Here is a 25,108-nt window from a genome sequence, read left to right as displayed (position 1 = left end):
TTAATTAAATTGGTGCCCAGAGTTCTGCTTTACCCTAAACAAAAAAACTTCCTTTACATTCCCTCACTGAGCCAAATCATTTGTGTCCCACATGCTCTCCCTTCCAGACATTGCAGCTCAGTGGGAGGATTTCAGCAGCAGAGACAATCCAAAAAACAGTGGGAAGAACTAGGTGTGGCCAGGGGTGCTGATTGACAAGCTACAGGCCTGTAGGTGACAATGTTGATAGCCGCGCCCCCAGGAACATTTTCTCATCCCACTGTAGTGCAAGCAGTCACATCATCCCTGAGCGTGGCAACTCTGCTCTGAATTCAAGGACAGTGCAGCACGGTTGCCACACTATCATAGAAAGCTCCATAAGGTGGACTTTACTTGCAGACTCAACAGGTATTTGTGGGACGGGAATGGGAAAGACTAAGGGAAAACTAAGTGCAGATGCATTTATAAATAAGTGCTGCAGCACATACTTTTTATGGGAGGTCAAAGTTCTACTTCTAGCAAAAAACGCAGTCATATCTACACTATTCTTTACCGTTAGCTATACCACGAAGACAAAAAAGGGAACAAACCTGCTGTACATATTCCAAAGGCAAAGGTGTTGCTTGCGTGAAGGTTTCTAAACGTATCCCGTGGAGTGGATCATCCAAAATGACACAACCAATATCAAACCACCTAAAACACAATGACATATGGAAAGCTGAATCCGGTAACAGGTAAATGATGGTCTACATAGAAAAGTGAAATATAGTTCTCCAATCTTGAATCTATATTAAAACACATGGACAAAAAAATGGGGAACCTGCTCAATTCAATAAGGTTTCATTTAAATTTCTGGAAACAAAAAACTATGAGTTGGAGTCATTATAATGGGCAAATTCTTCTCTTTATCTTCTGCATTTGGATGGAGGTCTTCTGATGTTGCTATTTAGGTGAACTCAAGAGGAGATCTGAACAGCCAACTAAGGCAATGGCAATAAGAGAAGGTAAGCCAAGGTGACCCGTGTACACATAACATGAGATTCCCTAAAAAGATGAAGTAATTGCTTAAACTAGGTCCATAATATTTGGAAATAACCTTCTCACAGAGAAAGAGAACTGTATGATTGTCTAACAAATTCTGTCAAAGACTTCTAGTATGAAATAGTAAGCCGCATGCTACAAGCGGTGATTCAGCATCTATGACTTATTCTTACTTGTCCGGCAGCAGCTCTGCAATGAAGTTTTCTACTGACACAGCAGGCTGCTTCTCATGGATCACACCACTCCGGCGTAAGCTGTCTATTCTTTCCTGGGCTCCCTGAAAATGAAATTGGAAGAAAGATTATAGGCTTGGTCATAAAGTCCCAACTGAACAGAACAAGCAGCAATAACAAGGCACCAAGAATTGCACCAATGGCTACTATACACAAAATAAAAACATATCTGTACATCAGCATTCAGGTTATATTAAGAAAAACTTCCAGCAAGCAACATTTTGTATGGTTTAGTGGAGGGTTTCTTGGTTCACCTCATCTTAACCTGGTTATACTTTATAAAAAAGAAGAAATGTCAGCAACAAACCATGTGGAAGCAAGGATAGTAAATAGACGATGTTTATTGTAGAAATGACTGGTTTATGAATAGTACCCTGGACGGGTCTGCATCCTACAGAAGATACACCTTAACCACACATTCACAAGATCCGGGGCGTTCCTAAAATATCTGTCAGAATTTACTGCTGTCCAAAGGCTCACTTAGAAAGATTCTTCCTCACTTCCTGTTCCAAGTAGGGCTGCAACTATTCAGTTTCATAATCGATTAGTTAGCCGATAATTATTTTTTTAGATTAATCGGATAATAATAAATAATAATGATAATTTTTACAAAAATACCTCCTTTAAATTTAAAATAAAATACACAAATGGAGTGTCACAAAAAAAAAGTTTACTTCAGAATAAAACTGCATGCACAATTTTTTGCAATTGCACCACCCTGGAACGCACAGCATTTTGGCACCATGCATTCCAATGCAGGCAATCACACTGCGGGTAGGAGTGTTTGCACGCATTTGTGGGGGACTTTACTTTTTTTGTATTTGATTTTTTTTTTTTTTTATTTACTTAAATTTTTTTAACTTTTGTTTGTTACCTTTATTGCCATCACATGGTGGGGCTCAAAAGACCCATGTGGGTGCACATTGGGGATGACAGGTTCTCTTTAAGGTGACATTTGGGGGCTAGGAGACCCCTAGGGTCACCTTTCCACTTCTAAGGAGCTATTCAAGCACATGTGGCTTGAATAGCTTCGGCCTGGGAATGTAAACAGAGCAGGTAGTGGGTGTGTGCAATAGCCAGTTTGCTATTGGCTACTGCAATTTGAAATAGCCAATAGCAGGCTGACTATTGCACCTGCCCACTGCCAATCAGCAGAGGAGGGACCTAAAGGAGAAAGTTCTCCTTCAGGTTCTCCTCTGCTGATTGACAGCAGGCGGTGGGCGGGTGCAATAGTCAGCCTGCTATTGACTATTTCAAATTGCAGTAGCCAATAGCAAACTGGCTATTGCACACACCCACTGCCTCTGAGCTTCTCCGACCAGTCCAGCATCGACGCACCTGACCCAGTTGCCAAAGATTCTCATTATGGATGTAATGGATTCGTTTTTGCAGCCCTAGTACTAAGGAGAACCAGATAGGAAATGAAAGCAACTCTCCAACAGCAACAGAGACAAAAAGGTAAAACTGTTTTCAAGTAGGGGAATGCGAGAACCCATCATCAGCTTTTTATTTTTTGTATCTTTTCCTTTTTTTTTGTCGCGTTTCCTTTTGCAGATCTTCCCTCACATCCTAAAATGTAACTATAAATTTACTTTAGGGTAACCAGTGTGTAGAAGCAGAGCTGCAGATTTTTAATACATTGCAGCAGGAAGAGAAGAGAAGAGCTTTATATTATGCATTAGCAGACCAAGTGCAAACAATGATGCGGGAGAGTATTGTAAGCAGACCCAGACAACTTTACACTTTAAAATGTACAAAACAAGCCAGTTGTGAAGAATACAGAACTTACAGGAGGCTTTCTGCAACTTGATCTTTTGCCTAAAGCCACTTTGCAAAACATTCTCCACAGCACTGTGCAGCGTATATGGCTGCAAGGCTATTGCCATATTACTGTACTACTGGCAAGTCATTTGTTTGCAATTGTTGTATAGTTATAATTGTGGCACAGTAGGCAACAATCTATCATCAGGATGCTCTACCGGTTCCTAGACCCATCTCACGAAAGATGTTGGTGACGGCATGGGTAAGATAAACCTCTGATGTAAAACTCCTGATAGGCACCTGTGTGGGTGGAAGTGCTCTGCAGTTTTGAATAGGAAAATAAATGCTAAAGTTTTTTTGTTTTTTTAACCAATTACTTTACCACTTTACTTTACCACATTAAATTGTGCTTATTAATCCTGCAACCGATCTTCACTAGGTAGTAATGACTGAATCAGGACAACAGCATTGATGCCTACGACAAGCCAGCAAGGGAAGCTATGCACAGCAAAACACATACCTCAAACGCATTCTGTAAATGGCAACGGTTTTATCTGCCAAGAGATTTGTAATTCTGTCCTGATAGTCTTATAGTTCTCACACAACTGCAGCTACACTTAAAGTAAATTCCTCCCTCCCACGCCACCCGTCAGCCTTAAGGTGGCCATACATCTTACAACCATCGTATGACTCGCTGTGCGATGGTTGTAAGGTGATTAAAAGTTCGTACGACCTGCCCATCTTAGACAGGCAGATCATGCTGAGGGGAGGGCTTACAGATGATTGCAATGGTTAGCGGGCAGGGTGCGCTTGCGCACCTCGGCCCTTGCGGCTTTCGTCTTGCGATCGCGCTATGGGTTTTCTAGCGTGCTTGTAATACGAAAGTCGTGCTGCCCATACACCTTACGATTATCGCACAATCGCTGGATCACCCACGATTATCATACGATAATCGTCAGGTGTATGGGCAGCTTTATACTCACCTGTCACAATTACACATTGCGGCAACACCAAAATCTTCCCAGCCCTGCCTCACGTGCTTACGGTCCAACACAATGAACATACACTTTGGACTTTGTGTTTATTGAAGCAATTAGAAGGGGCATGAGTATATATTAATTGTACTATTGTGTCACATGTTCACATATTGATTTGATGGTATTGTATGAAGTATTGAAGATGTTTATTTTATTTGATATTATATAGTTAGGCACGTTTCTACAGCTTTCTAGCACTGATAATATTTACTGTGAATGCTCTAGTCTATAGCAATATAGTGTCGGCTGAAGTTGTTTAAAAGGAGAACTATGGGGTCAGGGCTTTTCCCCATAGTTCTCCTTAGGGTAACGGGAGGAGCGGGGAGGGGGGAATCCAGCCCCTCCCCTGTCACAGCACAGAACCGTGACAGGATAGAGAAGTGAGCGAACGCCGGTATGTGTTCGCTCACCTCCCGATCTACTGAGCCGACCTGTGACAGTCTCATTGTCACATGTCAGCTAGAACTATGAGGTAAGTGAAAAGCACTCACCTCATAGTTCTCCTTTAATATAGTCCCTCACTCTCCACATATGGAACTTCTGAGTTCTAGCTCATAATCTGAGGGCATGTGCAGGTCAAGTGGTTGTGAGATCTAGTAATAATTGGTTGGATTGGGGACAGGTGGGTATGGGTGTATGGATGTGCTGGGTGCAAGGCTACTAAAAAGGTGGAAATACACTGTAGGATTATTGTTGAAAATGTTTGGTTTCTGGCACGAACCCTCTTTCGATCATACCTAGACTTCCCCATCAAGTATAGTCTGTCGATTTTCGAAATCGTTCATTAGCCATACTAAACAACCAATTTTTGACGGACGAAAATCATTTCCTTTTGCGGGTGTGTCGAGTTCTTGCGGAGATATTTGATGAACGAAAACGCCACTGATTCATCGATTTTCCTTCAGAGAAAAAGTTTCCAACCTGACTGATCCAAAAATTTCGATCAGAATATCAAAAATGAAAACCCGTGATCCACCATCAACTGTTCGATTCTCGTTCGAAAGACCGTTTGTGTACAATGTCTGAATGGAAATCGCACAATGTATGGCCATCTTAAAGCAGGCCAGTAGAATTTAGCTTGAGAAAAAAAAATATGGGCTGTTCATTCAAATTTCTAATAGTTATTGGGGTCAAACTGATGATCACTTTCAACTGTAGTGGTGAACAAAAAAAAAACCACAAAAATAAAATGGATGATGGAAAGGGTTTTTCCCAAACAAACTGACGGCGAATGTGGTTTCTGTTGAATGATTCCAAAATCATATGTTAACACCAAACAAAACTTTGAACATTATTCAAGTCTCTGATGGCATTATTGATGTTCTAACAAGGTTTTTCCATATGAATGTTGGGCCAAAAATTTACCAGTGTCTGGACAACTATGGGGTCAGTGTTTTTCCCCATAGTTCTCCTTAGGGTAACGGGAGGACACAAACTAGCGTCCTCCCGATACCCTAAGCTCAGTATACCGCGAGCTACAGCTCGCGGTATACTGAGACGCCGCACCTGGAGCGGATCCCGACTTAGATGACGGGATCCGCCCAGCTGCGTGAGTGACAGCTGGCTCTGCCTACCTAGAGGCAGAGCCAGCTGTACCCGCCCCCTCCCCCGTCCGTTCCGCCAGTCAGATCGGAGCGGGGAGAGGGGAATCCAGCCCCTCCCCCTGTCACGGCAGAGAGCCGTGACAGGATCGAGAGGTGAGGGAACCCGGTATGTTTTCCCTCACCTCCCGATCTACTGAGCCGACCTGTGACAGTCTCATTGTCACAGGTCGGCTTAGAACTATGAGGTGAGTGGAAATCACTCATGTCATAGTTCTCCTTTAAGATAGAAGTGATCTAAACTGAGCCCTATCATATGCCAAGACACGCTCCTCCATTGCTTTGAATTGTGCAATAACTTGTCCAGCTTTACAAAGATACACCTTAGTATATTTATAGTGTTTATGTAGACTGAAATAGACATGGCAATTACCTTTAACCCAGCAGCATATCCAACAGGCTGTGGTGCAATATTCGACTGGCCATCTTCCCCTGTCACAAGAGCCATTCCAAACACCTCCTGAAAAGCATCACGAACAGCTGCAACCTTCACCTCTTTGTTAGAGGTCACTATTAGGTCAAGCTCTCCTCCAGATCCTACACAAAAATGGAAATGGTAAAAAAATAAGCTGATAGAAGACACATGGGTTATATTAAGTACCAAGCAACAACCACAATGATATTCTCTCATAAGCACATGGGGAAAAAAAGCTTGCTGAAGAACAGCCAGTGTGGAATTCCCCTTCAGGGCTTGTTCACACCATGTCCAGAGCAGAACAGTTTGTTCCTGGACCAAAATAGCATCCCAATGTATCCCTATGGTATTTCTGGGCTCTGTTCACACCAGCGCAGCCCATTCTGGTCCAGACAAAAAATTACTGTTGGTCTCATTTTCTCTGGTCTGGAATGCACTGAAAGGCATGGAAATGCATCTAAAACGCATGCAAACATACTGGACTGCACCTGAAAGCCCATTTTAAGAAAATGTTAAGATGTCTGGACATTGTGTGAACAAAAACAACAGCTTTTGTCTGCACCTGAAAATGCATCCCAATATATTCCTATGGTATTTCTGGACTCTTAACACCAGTGCAGTCCGTTTCGGTGTGGGGGAGGAAAGCTGCATGCACTATTTTTTTCTTGTCTGGAACGAACCAATAGTAAATAAAAGTAATTCACCGGCACACACTTGAAGGGTTTTAAAGTAGTGATATGTTTATTCAATACCCAATGTCACATACTGTCATACGGTGCTATACTGTCATACGGTGCTAACGTTTCGGGTCCGCACAGGGATCCTTCATCAGAGCGACAGTAACACGCACCAAAACACATGTACATGCATCAAAAACGCAAGCAAACGCACTGGACTGCACCTGAAAGGCCATTTTAAGCTAATAAAAATAACTACGGAAAACCGCAAATATGCACTGCACTGCATTTGCAGATCTGCAGTAGATCTGGCCCAGACATGGTGTGCACAAGCTCCAATAGACAGCCTTTGTGCAAGTACCACAGTTTTCATCCCCAACTCAATTTCTGTCCCCACAGCAATTAACTAGATTTAAAACCATTCAGGAATGAAAAATGAAATCTGGGTGGGTGCTGTAAAGAGTTTTTACTTTAGTACCCAGTGAAGAATGTTAGAAGTAGCATCACTGAATAGAAAGAAAAGGTGACATTCAAGAACTCAGTGTATGTACTGAAGCTTGCATTTACAGAACAAAAACCATCACCTGAATATTATACTCTCAGAGAAGTGAATTAACTAAAATAAAGATATCATGTAAGATACAGAAAAGCATCCACACTAATATACACGAACATTTTATGAATAAACATTTGCTGCATTAAAGAGCACCCATGACAGTCTGCAAAGCATGCTGGTCTTACTAACACAGTCCAGCACCGCCTGCATGTAAGTTTGCAGTCTTTGTAAACTAAGATGGTCCCGTCTCTCTTATGGGAGAGGAGAGACAAGTCCATCCTCTGTCTGCAGAGAGCACCTGTATTTGTGCACAGCATGCCATCTGCTGGCTGTAAGTAGTAAGCATGAAATATTTATATGTAATAGTTCAGTTACCTGTTCAAAACAAATATAAAAAAAATACTGTAAAATTTTAATTAAAAAAAAAAAAAAAAAAAAAAAAAGAGAAGAAACCCCCATAGGGATATACTCCTTGGGAATGAATACATCGCACAATGATCTATAAAAAAACAACAACATTCATCAATTATAGTAAAAACAATATAATAAAACCATCAACGTGTTTCCTGCATGATATATTAGATGTTTGGCTCTATTCTGGAGCACTTACTGCCCATTGCCATACTCATGTTGGATATATAATACAGTTTATATCAGCTTGGTTTGCCTGTCCTATTACATTGGGTTGTAAACTGGCCTTCCATTTGATGATATACACTATATTACCAAAAGTATTGGGACACCCTCCAAATCATTGGATTCAGGTGTTCTGTAAAATTTCCTTGCTACTAAATATTCTGAGGTGAACGGTTAGTGGTATTATAACAAAGTGGAAGCAACTGCAAACAGCAGCAACTCAGCCACAAAGTGGTAGGCCACGTAAAATGACAGAGCGGGGTCAGCGCATGCTGAAGTGCACTGCGCGCAGAAGTTGCCAAATGTCTGCAGAGTCAATAGCTACAGACCTCCAAACTTTGTGTGGCCTTCAGATTGGCACAACAACAGTGCGCAGAGAGCTTCATGGGATGGGTTTCCATGGCCGAGCAGCTGCATCCAAGCCTTACATCAAGTGCAATGCATAGTGTCAGATGCAGTGGTGAAAAGCACACCGCCACTGGACTCTAGAGAAGTGGAGACGTGTTCTCTGGAGTGACGAATCACACTTCTCAGTCTAGCAATCCGATGGACGTGTCTGGTTTTGGCGGTTGCCAGGAGAACGGTACTTGCCTGACTGCATTGTGCCAAGTAAAGTTTGGTGGAGGGGGGATTATGATGTGGGGTTGGGCTTGGCCCCTTAGTTCCAGTGAAGAGAACTCTTAATGCATCAGCATACCAAGACATTTTGGACAATTTCATGCTCCCAAATTTGTGGGAACAGTTTGGGGATGGCCCCTTCCTGTTCCAACGTGACTGCGCACCAGTGCTTAAATCAATGTCCACAAAAGACATGGATGAGCGAGTTTGGGGTGGAGGAACTTGACTGGCCTGCACAGAGTCCTGACCTCAACCCGATAGAACACCTTTGGGATGAATTAGAGTGGAGACTGGGAGCCAGGCCTTCTCGTCCAACATCAGTACCTGACCTCACAAATGTGCTTCTGGAAGAATGGTCAAACATTCCCATAGACACACTCCTAGACCTTGTGCACAGCCTTCCCAGAAGAGTTGAAGCTGTTATAGCTGCAAAAGGTGAGCCAATTCAATATTCAACCCTACGGACTAATATTGGGATGCCATTAAAGTTCATGTGCGTGTAAAGGCAGACGTCCCAATACTTTTGGCAATATAAGGATGCATGTCACTTGATAGCGCAATTGCAATACCAGGTTGCTTCTATTCAAACAGTGAACCGGTTTTTCTTTCTTTGCGTTATGCCTGCATTCATGTTCATCTGATCAGCTGCTGGATTGCTTTCTTGGATTATAGTTTTTTTTTTTTGTTTTCAAGTGAGACGTCACTGAAATACGAAATCCTTGATTAATCATGGTGTAACTGGACTGCCTTTAATCATGCATGATCGATCTTACATATCACTCATTCCTTATCAGCTGGTATACCAAATGAATGAGGTTGTGTGTCTATCCCATGAATTAGTCAGACCTTCCATGAATTTCTTTAACTTAATTTAGGGCTGCAACAACTAATCGACTAAATCGATTATAATGGATTATTAATCGGCTTCCGATTAGTTGGCCCTGTTCACGGCTCCACACACGCTGCACCTCCTCCACTCCTCACGCTCGCCGCTGCCAGACCCGCCCGCATCCATGCTCCACACCGCTGGCCCAGATCCACGTGTGGAAAGCCACACAAACCAGAACATGAGCACATCAGGTCTTGGGACACCTCACGTGCACATGCTTGTTTCGGGTATACAACTTAATACAGGGATAAGGATGGCAGCCCCAAACTTGCATCAGTTTAAAGAGAGCAACAGTAGCTCATATATCTAATTTGTGACAGATTACCTTTAGGACCGAATCTAAAACCCCATGAGGTGCTCTTATTGTAATTGTACAATGCCTGTCCAAAAATAGCATAGAACTAATCAGCTATCAAATGTGAATACATGAATAATACATCACTAGACATACTATAGACTTTTAATAAAACAGACGTGCCAATATGACGTACCAAGCAGAATTGTAACTAAATATGAAATGTATTTTCTTCATTTTATGGTAGCTTCTCTTTAACCAGGTACACTGAGGACACTCCATCAGCTCAGCAACACTGCCCTCTAATGCCAGCACGTGTAGCAGCATCCCTACAGAGTGTGGACATGACTCATCAGTCACCGGATGTAATACTTAACACCTAATGCACTATGTGCTAAAATACTGGGGTGTATGAAAAATACAACTACTGCCTTAAAAGGAGAATTATGAGGCGAGTGATTTTCACTCAGCCTCATAATCTGAGCCGACCTGTGACAATGAAACTGTAGATCGGGAAGTGAGCGAACACATACCGGCGCTCGCTCACTTCTTGATCTATCCGTGGTGAGAGCAGTCACCGTCACTCACGGCTCCCTGCAGGGATCCCCCCCCACCCCTGTCCGATCCTCCAGCGCTGACTGGCGGAACGGAAGGGGGCGGGTACAGCTGGCTCTGCCTCTAGATAGGCAGAGCCAGCTGTCACTCACGCATCAGGGTGGATCCAGACAGAATTGTCGGGATCCATCCCGGCTTCTCAGTATACCGAGAGCTGTAGCTCGCGGTATACTGAGCTTTGGGTGGCGGGAGGATGATAGTTTGTGTCCTCCCGTCGCCCTTAGGAGAACTATTGGGAAAAGCACTGACCCCATAGATCTCCTTTAACATTAGTTAAGTTCTGCTTTTGATGTTTTAATTTGGACACAGATAAAAGAAATGTGTGTTGTGTTTAGTAGCTGTCACCAACAGTTTCACTACCGTTTGCTCAAATCCTCCTTTATGTATTTAACCCCTTCGTGACTGACGACGTACAGTGTACGTCGCCAGCATCGGGGCTGTTTAAACAGACTCCCGGCGACTTTTGCCGCCGGGACTCTGTTTAAACTTGTAGAGCCGACTGTCGGCTTTACAACAGAAGCGATCCTGGCGACTTACCTGTCGCCAGATCGCTTCTGCGTCCCGAAGAAGGGGCCGCCCCCCCCGCCGGACACCCCCGCCGTGCTTCCCGGGCTCCGTTGCCCCTCCTACGGGCCCGGGACCGGCGATCTTTGTGTCCGCGGGGAGCTGGGGAGGAGGTCGACGAACTTCCGTTCATCGATCCCCTCCCCGTTCTATGGGACCGGGAGCGATGCAGATTGCATCACTTCCGGTCCCTGGGCTGTCAGTTCTGGGCTCCTGCAGCCCAGCTATAAGCTATTGAAGTGCGATCTGCACTTCAATAGCTTATTTCCAGTGTAAAGGTGACACTGAGGGTCTTTTGGACCCCCAGCATCACCTTAAAGAGGACCTGTCACCACCATCTGCTATTACATGGGGGGGCTTGCAAGCCCCCCCATGTGATAGCAGTCAAAGTAAAGTTAAAAAAAAAAAAAAACAGTTTTTAAAATTAAAATGAAATAAAATAAAATAATAATAAAAAAAGTACCCCGCGAGCACGCGCGTCGCCACGTAAACACGCGTCGGGTGCGCCTACGCATGAAAACGACGAACGCGCTACACATGTTGGGTATCGCCGCGCACGCCGGAGTGAGAGCAATAATTCTAGGGCCAGTATTTTGGGGTATCTCTAAATTGATGACCTGTGGGGGCTTTTAAAGTGTCTTTTATTGACTTTTTGGGGTACTGCAGTTTTTCGCCGTTTCACGGTCGCACGCAATCTGTAAACTGGGCATGTTGGGTATCGTTTTACTCGTTGTAACCTCATCTTTTATATTTCATTTTATTCTATTTTATTTCATTTTATTCTATAGGGTCTTGGCATTCAGAAAATATATAATGTTGGGGGATTTTACGTCATTTTCAGGCCTAAAATGTGGAATATAACATGGGTGCAAAAATGGAAAAAAGGGCCTCAGTCATGAAGGGGTTAAAAACAAAATCATTTTGTGAAAGATAAAAGCTATCTTTCTAGCATGAACAAACACAACATACATTTCGCAAAACACTTTGTTTTGCTATTTTAGCTCTCATCCACACTTGCCACTTAGCCAATGGAAAGCTAGTTAAGAGGAGGAGACCTTTGTTAGGGACAAAGTTGCGCTAAAAATGCTGTTTTCAAGCGCTGCCATTGAAGTCTTCAGGTCAAAAAAAAAGAAAATGCGTTTTCTGCCCAAAAGACAGCTCATGTACTGCTATCTGAGCTTATTTTAGTAGTCCTTAATCAGGGATGCTAATCACATACAGATGGCCACTGAAAGAAAAATGTGCAAAACTGTACACAAGATACAATTAAACTATTATGGATGGCCCTGGATCTTTTAAGTATAATGTGGAAGTATGCACAGCACATTATAGCAGACTTACCTGCCAAAGCAATCCCTTTCAGCGCTGTTAGCAATCACGGGGGCCCATACCAAATTTTGCTATGGGGCCCTGTGATTTCTAGTTACGCCCCTGGCTGTGCTCCTCCCTTTGCCGGCACTTCTATCTTCGTCCTGGTCTTCTCTGGAGTATGGCGTCTTTGGCCACTTGATTGGCCAGTCCCAGATGACGTAGCTCCCACGCATGCACATGGGAATGACTTTATCTCAGCATGTCAAGACTGTGCACTAACCTGAGCATGCGTGGCTCATTGTACAGGGAACAAATTGATGAATGACAGCAATAAGCCTTTATGGCAGAAGAGACTTGCACAGTCTTCTCTGTCTGCCGATCTGCTAAAAAAAATTCCGCTTCATTTCCACTTTAAATTGTGTGACAATAGTCCCCTAATAACAATGTCTTCTCCATTAAAGGCTATTTATTTTAACCTCTTATTACAGGCACATCAGGAGCAACAAACACAGATTTCAAAATGTTTCAAATCAGACGAGTGCCAACAGTTGGAAGGACTTTCTAGGCAAGACATTAAGTCTACCTATGGGCTTTAGCTTTTTAATTATCGAATAGAATTTGTCTTTTGACATTTTTTACATGTATTACAACAGGGAGGGTTTTACTAAAAGGATTAATTCATCATCCTGTTTTACATCAGTCAGCAAAAAATAAATGGAGATAAAAGAAAAAAGAAGAAGAAGATCTGTGTCTAATTCCTCTTGTTCCTTGTATGAGCATGGCGTGGGAATGAGGCCTACTGTTCCTACACTGCAATGAATTATAAAAAATGTCCTTTCCAAGCTGTATGCTGAAATATCCATTAATATAACATCAACGTGTCTGTACTTGCTGCATTTCTTCACTTACGGATATACGGAGCCATGCCGGGGTCCAGGGTGGTGATCACACTCTCTACTGAATGTTTGGTCTTATCAAGCACAGACTTCACCATGGGATTGCCAGCCACTCCCTGTTGATCAGAAAAGTATATTATAACACTTTGCTAGATGTGCACAGAACTACAAAAAATGATTGCATAAAATGAATGAAAACAAAAATACTGTGTATTGGTGAAATAAATGACACTGAACTAAAAAGTAAACACATACATCCTATTCAACTGGAGTTGTTGTCCAATCATAAGTAGGATTGGGAATTTGATCAATCGGGCCATGTCTTAGCTTTGATTTAGTCGATAGCAGAATAGAGGCTTCTTACAAGCGAAAGGTACCCGCATGTCTCATCTGCATCACAAATCCCAAAAAATAAGGGTTTTAGTCCTCGTTTTAGGAAAGAGCCAAGCAAACTTTTCCTGTTTCCTCTCAGTCACTGTGCATCCAGAAATGTAAATATATGTAGCCTTAAAATTACACACAATCCAGAAGTCAAAAGTTTGGGTACTTGAATGCATTTTTAAGATTTAACAAAAATTTATCTTATTTGTGTATCACGCAGCTGTAGGTCCTCAAATCATCTCTGAATTGGTGCTGACACTGTCCTTCCTTCTGGAGGGTGGCTACTTTTGTTCCCCATGGGCCCTGTGTGTGTTGTAAAGTAGCCATCGCTCCAAGCTCCCTCCTGTGATGGACTAAATCTCACATTTAGTCTGCTAATTTGTATTGAGTTTGTAGTCATTATGTCCATTTATTTCAGTCAAATGTATGTTTGAAACCATTAATTTTGATGACGCCTAATCACTGCTGTGCAGTAGAGATTGCCATCTGCATATTTTGTGTGTGAATAGTGTTAAATAGGCCTTTTAAAATTACTGAGAAACAGAAAAATGCACGCATCATGGCCTTAATGCTTCTGTACTTTGGTAAATTAATTATTACTGAATATTCTTCCCCTACTTTGCATTTCACATAAACAAGACAGAGAATATTCCTGATATATCATCATTCTTCACCTTAATAAAGCCCCAGATCCCACCAGTAGGTCCTTCATTCTGCACGGCGTGCACCCGGGGATCATCAGGCTCTTCTGGGAAGGTAATGGATGATCCTGCAGTACTAGCAGCATGTTGTGGAACAGGATTTGACAGAACTGCAATACAGAGAAAACATATTAGAAAGAGGCATTACGTTCCATGTATCCATACACCTAACAATCTGATTTCCAATGTTCTCCTTTATATGTTCCCAAACTATCTGATGCCAGGTCTCACCAAAAAAAAAAAAGACTATGAAGTTTGTATCCCACTAGACAGGCTATTACATGACAGGTGTTCGTAGATCTAAGGAAGACAGTATATCACATTGCGAGGTGTATAGTCAGCTTTACATTTGACAAACTGATGAAAATACTAATAAGCCAACTCGGCTTTCAGCATTTTAGGATTACATTGACGTACTGAAATAATTTTTCTGACTTGGATGCTCTTCAACACTTGCCATGACCCACTCCTGCTCAGATGACCAATAAAACTCTAACTGATGATTTAAAAGAAAACCACCATTAGAAATAAGCAGGTTGCCATTTATGTTCTCCTGAAAATGCCATCCCTGACCTGAAACAACCATACATACAAGCAGTTTGGACTTCGCTTGCTGGGGTTTGGATCAGTGATTCAAAAAGGTACATCTGCCAGATGATCAGTATTGAAGCCAGGCAACTAGCATTTTAAGAAGGCATTGAGTAGTGATGGGCTTGAGTGTGTTCGCTGCTCCACGTGCCGAGCCCGCCAGGATGCTGACAGCGCCAATCAAAGGCACTGAGACATATCCTGATCTCTGCAGCTGCGGACTGGGATAACGTCTCAGTACCTGTGATTGGCGCTGCCAGCTTCCTGGCGGGCTCGGCACGTGGAGCTGCGAACACGCCCGAGCGCATCACTAGCATTGAGCACATATTTCTCTCAGTTCTAGTTTTCCTTTAATGTGTTACAATTGCTTGCTGTGAAAAAAGCATTTTTCAATAAAAGTATTAATTTATTTAGTAGAAACATAAAGAGGACTTGTAGACTGGGAAAATAATAGCTTTACTTTTAAGTATGGAGAATACGTTAGCCATGCTTACCATTTCCCACTGCTCCAATCCACCACTGGCCTGCACTAGATTCCTGTGCAGGCATTGACTTGCCATGCAAAGTGGAAACTTACATATGGGCTATGCACCCTCCTCCCACATGAAAGCTCTACTGCCTGGATGGTCAGACATCAATCACTGCATTGTGGGGAGGCAGGAGGAGCATCACATGTTCCCTCATACCAAAACTAGGTAGTTCCCAGCCATGTTCTCGTAGAAACAGAATGGCAAGGGAATGAGCAAAATGTACAGTATATATGTGCTTCATGTCCCATACAGTAAATTACAGCAGGGGGGGAGCTGGAATTCCACTTTAAGGTCCATAATACTTCAGAAAACATGAAAATCGTGGAAAAGTGTTGGCAGCCTTTTTTCCCCATCAAAACTGCTTCTCGTCATATACATGTCTATGGGATGCAAAAGCAACTTGAAGCAGGAATGCAGATAAAAAAATTGTCCATCTTGACAGACTAAAATGTTAGGGAATTACAATGAAACTTGGGAGATGTGTTCCCAGACTTGAGAAACACAGAGACGACTAATAAGCACATATCGGGTGAAATGCGTTACAGTGGGCGGAGCGGATTATGCGGCATGCTCGGAGGACAATTACGTTGTTTTTATGCACTGACTTATCGGTGAGTGGCTGCTTTAGATCTCCAATTTGTTTTCAAGATGTTGTGACACAATCTGGTTCCATAGTGATAATTATTTATTTTTAGCATGGACTGAATTGTTTAGTACTTTGCATTCTGACAGCACCTGATGCCTGGTCTTGTGGGAATAAGCTTATTATCACATTTCTGATTTTAGGAATTCCACGCAAAATAAAATATTTCGTGATCATAGCTGAAAAAGTTATCTTACAGTCGGTCTACCCCAGTTAAAACATAGTACTAAGATGAAGTCTTTTCCTAAAGGTGCAGAGCTATTATATGAACAATTCCTGATAATATACTGTACAGACCGGTGGAATAAGTGATAAATCCTATTTGCAAAATGTCATCATTCTCAAAGAATATGGCAGACCGGAGTACAAGCTCTTCATTTCATGCTGCTCCCTTCGATTTTCAAAGAGAAAGATCTCCGAGAAAGCATTGGGAGCCGTGCAAAGCACTCTTGTCTGCTGTAAATAAATAAATGCTCCTGTATCCCAGTCATGCAATAATCTTTTCTGTAAACTTCGAAAATAGTTAGGTGTGCAGAAATAGTTGTATTTACCTTTGCATGTTCTTCATAACATAGCAAGGACCAGGTATGTTTGTATTTTTTTTGACAAAGAAATGGGCACAGCTCTCGTAAGTGGCGGACAGACGGGTTTTTGTGACAAAGCTGGGTTTTTCATCAAACACTGTCATATGACAAATCACCAGCTGGAGTCTAGTCAAGGCAAATATAAATATTCATGTAATTTTATTGGTATCTATCTACCAGTAGCTGCCTCATTTCCCACCCTCGGCTTATATTCGGGTCGGCTTATACTCGAGTATATACGGTATGCCGAATTGTGGCTGCTACCATGAACAAGCATGTGCATGCTTGTGTTGGTACACATGAATGCTTGTTCCTGACTGTATATATATACATACACACACACACACACACACACACACACACACACAATATTGAATCCAGAAAGTGCCAGGCACCTAGCAATGTCAGCCTACATGTTTCTCTTGGCAAGTGGACTTTAAACTCTCCATTGATCTGGACAGCATGCACCTCTAGCGGTCTGCAAATGAATTCTTATTTACACAGTACTCACAGAAGTCCTGGAGTACTCCATATTGTACACCATGATTCCCCAGTCTAAAGAAGGCAACCCAAATTAGGGAATAGGCTGTTTATAAAGAGCTTGCTCACACTGGACATGTTGCCATATATTTTGTCCCATAAATGTGTGGATGAGGGAACACATGCCACATAATGTATAAAAAAGATAATTAAGACTGGATTAACAACGAATGCCTGTCATTGACACAGATGGGAACAGTTCACACCACCATGTTACTGCAAGCAGTACTTTTTTTTTCTTCCTTAGCGCAGCAGGCCACGACGCAGTACAACTGCATTCCACCGTGCTATGCCCATAGAACTTAATGAAATGTCACTTGTGACATATCAATTAAGTTGTAACAAGAAAAGAAAAAAAAGATAAACAATGCAATGAGCCGGGATCAACGCATCAGCACTGTGACTGCTAACACACACCAGTGGCTGTGCGTTGTAGCGCAACCACTGGTGTGAATGCAACAGTTTTGTGTGACTGTCTTGGTTTAAATGACAACCATCCTACCCCCTGGACCCTTTGCAAAGAAAAAAAACATCCTGGCCGGGTCCTTTTACCAATGCGCACACACAGAAAAAAATGTATGTGGTTGTTTGGGGGGTGATGGGACAATATAATGGATATTGTGGTGATGTTCCATGATACAGGTGACGTGGTTATCTTTTTCAGTGATACGAATCCATACATTCATACCAAAACAGTATGTTTTCTTATTTTGATAACAAATATTTAAAATAAACATGTTACTTGGCAGAAGAAAGAAAAGTGAAAGAACACAACCTGTGACAGGGGGTGTAGAATATGTTGGCATCAAGGGTGTTTGTGGTGCTCGTCCAGCGTGACCCTTTGTGATATCGTAGGCAGAAGACATTGAAAATCCTGTGACAGGAGGACCCATAGGTGGTGCTGAAAAGCCTGGAGCCGGTGTAGAGCTGAGAGGAGGAGGTGGAAAAGAAGCAGGAGAGGAGAATGATGGCAAAGGACTGCTGAAAGCTGAGGGTGCAGATGTGTGAAGAGGAGCCGATAGTACCCCAGGGGCAGGAGGTGGAGTTGCAAATGGCAGGGGAGCAGGAGTTCTCATGGGAGGAACAGAGGATGGTGGAAGAGGGGAAGAGAAGGTAGGGGTGAAAGACTGAGAAGGTGGAAAGGATGGACGAGCCAAAGGACTTGATAAAACTGGAAATGAAGAACAGAAACAAAATGTTATTTTCAACATATTGATTTACTTTTACACATTCGTACATTGTAAGGAAATATAGTTGTGTATAAATAGGAAGAGCACAGGGCAGGGCTGGAAGTCTGTGTCATCTGTGCTCTGCCCCTTATGCACAATGACGTATTACGAGGGAGGTGCAAAAAGTCAATGACCTCTATGCTGAGCAGCTTGCAGAGGTCACAGAGAATCCCAGGACCTGCACTGTGCCTGCACTGCAGCTGGGAGACCTTCTGGTAAAACCACAAGACACAACGTGTTGCAAGTATGAATGCATACACTATTTATAACTTGCAAATCCAGAGGGGGGAGCTTATCAACACTGGAGCAGACAGAATCTGGAGCAGTTGCCAATGGCAACCAATCAGCATCTCTGTTCAGTTTACTCAGGTAAGATTTAAAAATGAGACAGAGAAGCTGATTGGTTGCAGTGCAAGTCTGCTCCAGTTTTGATAAATTCCCCCCAGAGAGTGTTTTGAATTTTTTTAAAAAAATGTTCCGCTTCAAAGCCCAACTCCAGATAAACCCAATTTCATTTTGGATAGCGTCGGAAAGGGTTATCGCCTCTGTCAGGTTTTACTTCCATCTGTCTCTCTACTGGGAGGGTTTCTCCACTTTCCGTCCACAGTAGTAAAAAAATATATAAGTCAATACCTGTTGCAACAGAAAGCTTGTACTTCTTATGCCCTACCTATCCCTCACATGCATTCAGTGAATGCGGTGCGAGGGGGTAAGTAATATGCTGGTCATTCTTCTTATGACACAGCACTATCCTCCCATTCACCTGATGCGTAATAGGGATAGGAGGGAGTAAGTGAGGTAGTTTGGGGTTCTGGGCAGCACAGACCAGCAGCTGTGATAATTATGTATGTGCTACTATAAGTATTAACATATTTTCTTTCTACCACTCCTCTGGACTGTTTAAACTAACACTTTACTAAACTCATACCTTAAGCATCTAAGTGTTCTAGAACAAAGAAGATACTTGCTAAGCATCATACACAACCCTATTTGATTAAAAAGTTCTTATTTTTGTCTGTAAAGATTGAAGAGCTTGAAGTAGCTTACTGGTTAGCACTCCTGCCTTGCAGCACTAGGGTCCTTGGTTTGATTCCCAACAAAGACACGATCTGAATGGGGTTTGCATGTTCTCCCTATGCTCTGGTATGGTTTCTTTCCACACACCAAAGACATGCTGGAAGGTTAATTGGCTCCTGTCTATATTGGCCCTAGTATGTGTCATTGTTAGTAGGGACTCCTGATTGTAAACTCCTTGGGGGCAGGGACTGATGTGAATGTACAGTATGTAAAGTGCCATATAAAATGGTCGGCACTATATCTATACCTGTAATAAACAACAAGTTTAATATTTCTGCCAGCGCTCATGGCTTCTCTTCCTCACAATATCCTAAATGCTTCCTCATCGAGAGCAGCCGGTGTAATCAGTTACACTTTCCAACCAACGAAAACCTACCTGGTGGAACCGGGGTGGCCACCGCTGTAGCAGCCCCAGTAGATACCCCTATGGTAATGGGGGGCGGGGTACCGGGAGGCGTTGTCTCAATGCCACTCTCTTCCATCATTTTCTGTCTTGGGGCACTGTAAAAAACAAAAAAACAAAATGGATTATACCGATAACTGAACAGTTTTACTATGGCATTTTTGTGTACAGCAAAGAACAGAGAATTCAGCCCAAATTATATACACAAGGTATTGGTCTACTGTAAACAACGGAAATCCGCCACTATAGGATAAAACACCAAGACCCCAACATTCCTATTTGATATAAAATGTCACTAGGCATCAATAATCAGATCGCTTTTACGGTATTGGGTTGTGGCTTAATGAATGGATGTAGCTTTTGCATTATTGGGGCACATTGTGCCAGTGTTTAGAACACTCTACCACTAGAAGTGACAGTAATAGTCAGACAGGACACAAACTTTCCAGCTGCCAAACTCACCATGAGTGCCGAGCCCTCAGATCAGCGCACCATACCAATCACTCCATTGGTGGAGGACAGATGTCTAGGCCAAACTTTCCCTTTAAACTCCATGCGAACAAGGTTTCGGTTAGGACATCACCCTTCAGGAAACCATTACAGCAGGGGTGAACAAATCAATGTGGAATCCATATATCATTTTTTTATGGCGCTGGTTCTATTTACAACAACTAGAGAGGACCTCAAAAGTTAGGTGTCAGCTGGCTGGCGACCTGGCTCCTAGGAAATGCCCAGCCCTGTATTACATAAAACTATCATGGCTTGTTCATCACCATGTCCATTGAACTGGATTTTCTATGCACACCACCGCACGTGTATGATCTGAACAAGGCAAGTAGAAAACAATTGTGGAAGCATGCGTTGCAGCGCTGTTAACACATAGTAGGTGTGTTGTGCGGTATGGTGCGTTAAATGCACGGAACTGTGCGATTAATGCACCGGTGTGAATGGGCACTTAAACCAGGGAAGTCAGCTGCGCTGCATTTAACGCATGCATGTTACATCATGGGCCAAAGTGAGCAGAAATGTGCCCGTTTTCATACTCATCACAAAGCCTGCCATTACATTTTATTTAATTCCCATTTATGCAATGCACCTGTGCAATGGAAGGATTTGCCCTTCACCCTTCGGTAAAGAGACTGATCTTTATACCCCATGTCCATGTAAAAATTACAATAAAAATATGACATGACCAGGTTTATTTTCTTAGATGTGCTGCCATCAGGTATTAAAAGAAGAACTCCAGGCAAAACATTAAAGTGACATTAAACCCTCAGATTTTTTAACATAAACCAATACTGTAATGTGTGCCTTACTGTAATCCATGGTTGTTTCCCTTCTCTTTGCTGCTCTTCCTTTTAAATCCTTATCTCTTCTCATGCTGGGCAGAACTTCTGTTTTGCAGCAGACTGCCTTGTCTCTGAAATGGATACATGGTGTCTGTGTATAGGTTTGCAACCTGAGATAGCACTACAGGAAGAGGCCCTCAGCTGCAAAGGGAAGTTCTCCCCAAGCATGAGAAGACATGAGGATTTAAAAAGGAAGAGCAGCAGAAGGGAAACAATCATAGATTACAGTAAGGCGCACATTACGTATTGGTTTATGTAAAAAAAATCTGAGGGTTTAATGTCACTTTAACCCTTGCAGTAGGGCTACTCCCACACTGTAAGGGTTAACTACTGCCGAGCAATCTGCCTGATTCCCCAGTCACTGAAGTCTCTCTCCTCCTAGGAGTAAGCTCTGTAATTGTGTTCTCATGTCTAAGATCGTTATGATTTACAGGACCTTAGACTGCTGCAGCGGATGGGGAGAGAGGCTGGAAGGACCGGTCTCAGAACTAGCCGGCTTCACGGTTCAGCCGAGTATAAATTTTTTTTTTTTTTTTTTAGCACCTACATAAAAATCAGCAGTTATCCCTTGCAGCAGGGGGTAGCTTCCACTGCAAGGGTGAATAAAGGTTTTGCCTCGAGTTCTTCTTTAGCAAGCCTTGCTCAATGGCTGTAAATTCTCCATGCCAAATCCTAACCTCAGGAACACATTGGAAAAAACGTGTCAATAATAGTTATAAATGGGCCCGAAAATTTCTTGGAGGTTTCAATGCAGCAGTCATATTCTAACAGCTCAACTCCCTGGCTATATGTTTCTACTACACTACAGAGGATGAATCAGGGCAGGGTGACACCATCATTTAGCTTTTCAAGGGCTGCAGATGTTGGGTGGAAGTGGAAATTCTTGGTGGGGAGATCCTGACAACATCTGACTCAGCTATAGAAAACTAACAGCTCACTTTTAGGCCCCGTTCCCACTGCGCGACATGCAAATCGCGCGTTTTGTAGCGCAATATGCAAATCGCGTGACAAACGTGCGATTTGCATATTGCGCTGCATTGCGAGATTTGCCGCGCGATGACGCGTTTAAGCTTGCATTGAGCAAGCTTGAATAGCGGCTAAATCCGCTCCAAAAAGGGTCCGGCTGTAGCGACACACGACCCGCGACAGCAGGACCCTTTGCCCCATTGGAGTGCATTGGAGCGCGATATCGCGCGGTAATTTGCCGCGATATCGCGGGAATTACCGCGCGATAAATCGCTCAATGTGAACGGGGTCTTAGGCAGAGCTGGCCTTCAATCATCTGCAGAGATTATTACAACACGTTTTATTCATCATAGTACAAATGTTCATCACTAGCAATACTCGGCTAGGCCACATCCCCAGTGAGAACTAGGCCCTTGTGTGCAGGTTTGTGCAGGTGTGCCACTAGGCCCCGTCTGAAAATAAAGGAATGGAAAGCTTATTGGCAGCTGGCAACAATTCAGCCAACAGTCCCATCGCCCTCGGGCCAACAGTCCCATCGCCCTCGGGCCAACAGTCCCATCGCCCTCGGGCCAACAGTCCCATCGCCCTCGGGCCAACAGTCCCATCGCCCTCGGGCCAACAGTCTCAGTTTACACCTAGGCGTCAGCGTTTTTGCACATGTAGCGCACATTTTGAAGCATGCCATCTATCATGCGCACTTTGCACCTTTTTACGTGCATTTGCAAAGCCGTGCATTTTATTGAGCAGATTGAAATGCACTGTGGTGAATGAGCAAACGTGCGCACGAACATGCACAGAAATGTACACAATGCTTGTGTCGCTGTAACCTGCCCGAAAAAAAGGCCCATGTAAATTTTCCAGTGTTCGGCGTTTTACAGCTTGCGACAAAACTCTCAGGTGTGAACAGGGCCCATAGAAATGTATGGGATTTCATGTGTTGAGTTATGTTGCCAATAGTCCGATCGCTCTCAGCCGACAGTCCGATCGCTCTCAGCCGACACAGCCAGCACACAGATTGATCACTTCCAGCCAATGGTTTCATGGCTCTCAGTCATGTGTTCCCTCCACGTACATTGGCCTAAGCCATCAGGTGTTTTTTAGTACATCGAACACAATAATACCTCCTCATGTATCACTTGCCCCTCCCTTTTAGATTGTGGGCCCTCCTTACCATCTTGTCTTAAATTGTATTGTGACTGTAATGTCTTCCTTATATTGTAAAGCGCTGCACAAACTATTGGCGCTATATAAATCCTGTATAATAATAATAAAATCACATGTAATGTAATGCAGAAGGCCATTGACCTACCGCCAACTGGTGGAACAATGGGCCCCTTATGGAGTACACTACACAGCCACATATACCCGTGATTACAGCAGAAGCATTGAGCAATCATGGAGAACTCCAAGAAATATAAATGGGAAGAAGAGCAAGAGATCAGTACAACATGCGGATTATAGTCATGTCTGTGCTCGCCTTGGGACACAACTCTGCTAAGACTGCACAGAATCCAGTGATCCCTGCACAGCTCAATCCTTCTGTCTGCAAGCTTCTATTTCTGACTAGATTGGTGACCACCCTCCCTCCCTCTCATAGACTGTTGCTGCTGCATTTAATCCCCCCTCACTTCCTGTTCCAGTGACAAGGACACAGCAGCATATTATAGTTGAATGGGGAAGAGCTACAGCCTACATCCACTTGTTACTGCTGTACCTATTTATTGGGAGTTTTCCTTTAAGGAGACAAGAGCTTCACAGAAGGAAGTGAGAAATCCCCCCAATGGGGACACAGACAACAATCAGAACCTGACAAGTGTATCCTCGTAGAAAGAAAAGAATGTGCGAGCCTACATAGCAATGCTGTGCAGTGTAAGCAGCATCTAATGAATGTATAGCTGGAGGCAGGAGATCATTGAGTGACACACCTGCGTGCAGCTGACCGCACTGTGTCCCCAGCACTGTCATATAGGATGCCCTCACCTGCAGAATGCCGGGGACAATGTCCGTATAGCACAGGCTGCCGGGAGCCCTCTCCGCTATCCGAGCTCTCCTCGCTCACTCCGGTACCCCAATACACAGGCCGACAGGTAATATGTCCGCCGATATGGTGCTGACGGCAGCGCTGCCACGTAACCCGGACTAGGCGGGGAGAAAGCGCTGGACCAGGCTGAGGGGCGGACCAACTAGCTCCAGGGATCTCCAGAGCCCTCAGAGGAGGGCGGGGCTAAAGACAGGAGGCGGAAATACTCCAGCCAGCAATCAACAGAGCCGATACAGGAAGAGGGTGTTCTATCAAAGTTTGTGACCCAGTTTTACAGCGGTGGAAATGTGTGACCGGTCACGTGGTCACACATTTTACCGTAATCCCGCCTAGTTTTTCAATAGCCAGGAAACCTTAGAGACGACACATGTGGGCGGGACTAAAGTTGGAAGGCGGGCAACTCGAATGCTCCAACTCGTCAAGATTGTCAACTGGTGACGTCACGTACAGTGACTTGCCAGTAGGAGGTTGAGACCAGACGTCACCAGTTGAAGATCTCGACGAGTTGGAGCTTTCGACCGGCCCTAGGCGATGCCGGGAGATGGGTTGTGGGCGGGACTGGAGAGGAGGTGATGGTTGCTGTAAATTGTGCACACAGTCGGTATACATTTTTTAAAAAAGGATTACTCCACTTTCCCAGGTGAATTTTGGAAGATGGACTTTCTACCCCTTGCTATACTTACTTACATTTGGGTGAAAGCTCCTTCCCCTCCACCAGTGCAGGTGTAATATCCGTACTGCTGTGTAGCGCAGTCCTGCACTCTGTATTTTGAATTTTGCTGCAAATGGCAAACATTCATTGGTCAGCACTGTTAACTGACCGCACTAACTTGCTGCTTAGCAAGAAGTGCTTCTCATTGATCAGTGCGGTCAGAAGCGCATCATAAGGTGAAGACACAAACAAGCACTTAACCCTTGCAGTGCAGGGGTAGCCCCACTGCAAGGGTTAATA

At 43.5% G+C, this 25,108-nt stretch overlaps 1 protein-coding gene across 1 annotated transcript in view; it reads right to left on the bottom strand.

Annotated features, from left to right (window-relative positions):
* Positions 1-24,304, bottom strand: part of PRRC1 (proline rich coiled-coil 1) — a 26,061-nt gene extending 1,757 nt beyond the window's left edge. Inside the window, exons 1-8 of the mRNA XM_018565053.1 lie at positions 24,110-24,304; positions 19,774-19,900; positions 17,867-18,262; positions 14,180-14,316; positions 13,138-13,240; positions 6,026-6,189; positions 1,194-1,297; positions 570-672 (exon numbers count right to left, since the gene is read on the bottom strand). Of these exons, the coding sequence (XP_018420555.1) occupies positions 570-672; positions 1,194-1,297; positions 6,026-6,189; positions 13,138-13,240; positions 14,180-14,316; positions 17,867-18,262; positions 19,774-19,882 (1,116 nt within the window). The 5' untranslated portion in view covers positions 19,883-19,900; positions 24,110-24,304. The remainder of the gene's footprint in view (positions 1-569; positions 673-1,193; positions 1,298-6,025; positions 6,190-13,137; positions 13,241-14,179; positions 14,317-17,866; positions 18,263-19,773; positions 19,901-24,109) is intronic.
* Positions 24,305-25,108: the final 804 nt, after the last annotated feature.

This window comes from Nanorana parkeri, unplaced genomic scaffold, assembly GCF_000935625.1.
Source record: "Nanorana parkeri isolate BGI_ZX_2015 unplaced genomic scaffold, ASM93562v1 scaffold809, whole genome shotgun sequence".
NCBI lineage: Eukaryota > Metazoa > Chordata > Amphibia > Anura > Dicroglossidae > Nanorana > Nanorana parkeri.
The sequence above is the reverse complement of the archived record's forward strand: the minus strand, read 5'-3'. Positions and strand labels throughout refer to the sequence as shown.